This window comes from Schistocerca nitens, chromosome 4 (assembly GCF_023898315.1).
Source record: "Schistocerca nitens isolate TAMUIC-IGC-003100 chromosome 4, iqSchNite1.1, whole genome shotgun sequence".
NCBI classification, from domain to species: Eukaryota; Metazoa; Arthropoda; class Insecta; order Orthoptera; family Acrididae; genus Schistocerca; species Schistocerca nitens.
Window position 1 is genome coordinate 918,100,257 of NC_064617.1, and position 937 is coordinate 918,101,193.

Below are 937 nucleotides of genomic sequence, written 5' to 3' on the forward strand. Positions count from 1 at the left end.
TCAGAAGCTAATATCATTAGAAGTCTTTAGTTCATTGAGAAAAGCAACAATAATTCAGCGTGATAAAAGTCTAGAGAAGCGTCCTGAAAGTCACTCTAGAAATGTGAATGTGGAAAGAGTTGTGTGTGTTGACTGCAAGAAATTAATCCATTTAATTTTACATTTGTAGCCATTTCCTTTCTGTGATCTGCTTCTTGTGTTGTAATCTTCTGTTAATTCAAATTGTGCTAATTTTTTCAATATTTTATCTTTATTTGTATTAGGATACTCCTAGAATTGCTCAGCATGAACATTCATCCCACTTCGATTTACACTATTCTACGTCATCTTTGTGCCCGACATGGACAGAAGGCACGTGCAGCTGCAGCCTGCCAGAAGCTCGCAAGCAAAAGTAAAAAGTAGAAAGTAATGTTGTCTGTTGTTCCTAGTTCAGCCCAGTTGTCATTTAATAAAAGCAAACCTGAATATGATGTAAATCTAACAGTGATTTATTTACTTCTTGTGTGACATAGTTGTAAAGTGACGTATAAATCAAATATATGCATAGGTCTCATCACTCTGAATTTGTTAATAGGCATCACAACTACAGGTAGGAGTTGTAGGAAGCAAACTGGCAACAAAGCACTGTACTGTATATATATTTAAGGCTTTTTGTGTATTATATCTATATCTTTGTTAATAAATAATTGTAAAAAACACACACATTTGGACTTCAACACCAATTATGTCTTTCACTCTATCCGTTTCAGGTAAATGATTTGATTTCCTTTTTAAAAAAAAGAAGAAGGAAAAAGAAGCGACTTTCACCTCAAATGTCATTCTTGTCACACACTTGGTTATAATTAGTTTTTTTTAAATTTGTTTAGTGCACTTTCCAGTCACATTAATGTGACCATCTGTAAAAACCTGAATAACCACCTTTGCACTGTGGACTGGT

At 33.8% G+C, this 937-nt stretch overlaps 1 protein-coding gene across 4 annotated transcripts in view; it reads left to right on the forward strand.

Annotated features, from left to right (window-relative positions):
- The window catches only part of LOC126252110 (uncharacterized), a 30,180-nt gene extending 29,480 nt beyond the window's left edge, over positions 1–700 (forward strand). For all 4 annotated transcript variants that reach the window (XR_007545833.1, XR_007545834.1, XR_007545835.1 and 1 more), the window contains one exon: positions 264–700. Coding sequence is in view for 1 of the 4 variants with exons in the window: in XM_049952974.1 (XP_049808931.1) it covers positions 264–402 (139 nt within the window). In the remaining 3 variants the exon portion in view is untranslated. The remainder of the gene's footprint in view (positions 1–263) is intronic.
- The last annotated feature ends 237 nt before the right edge of the window (positions 701–937 follow it).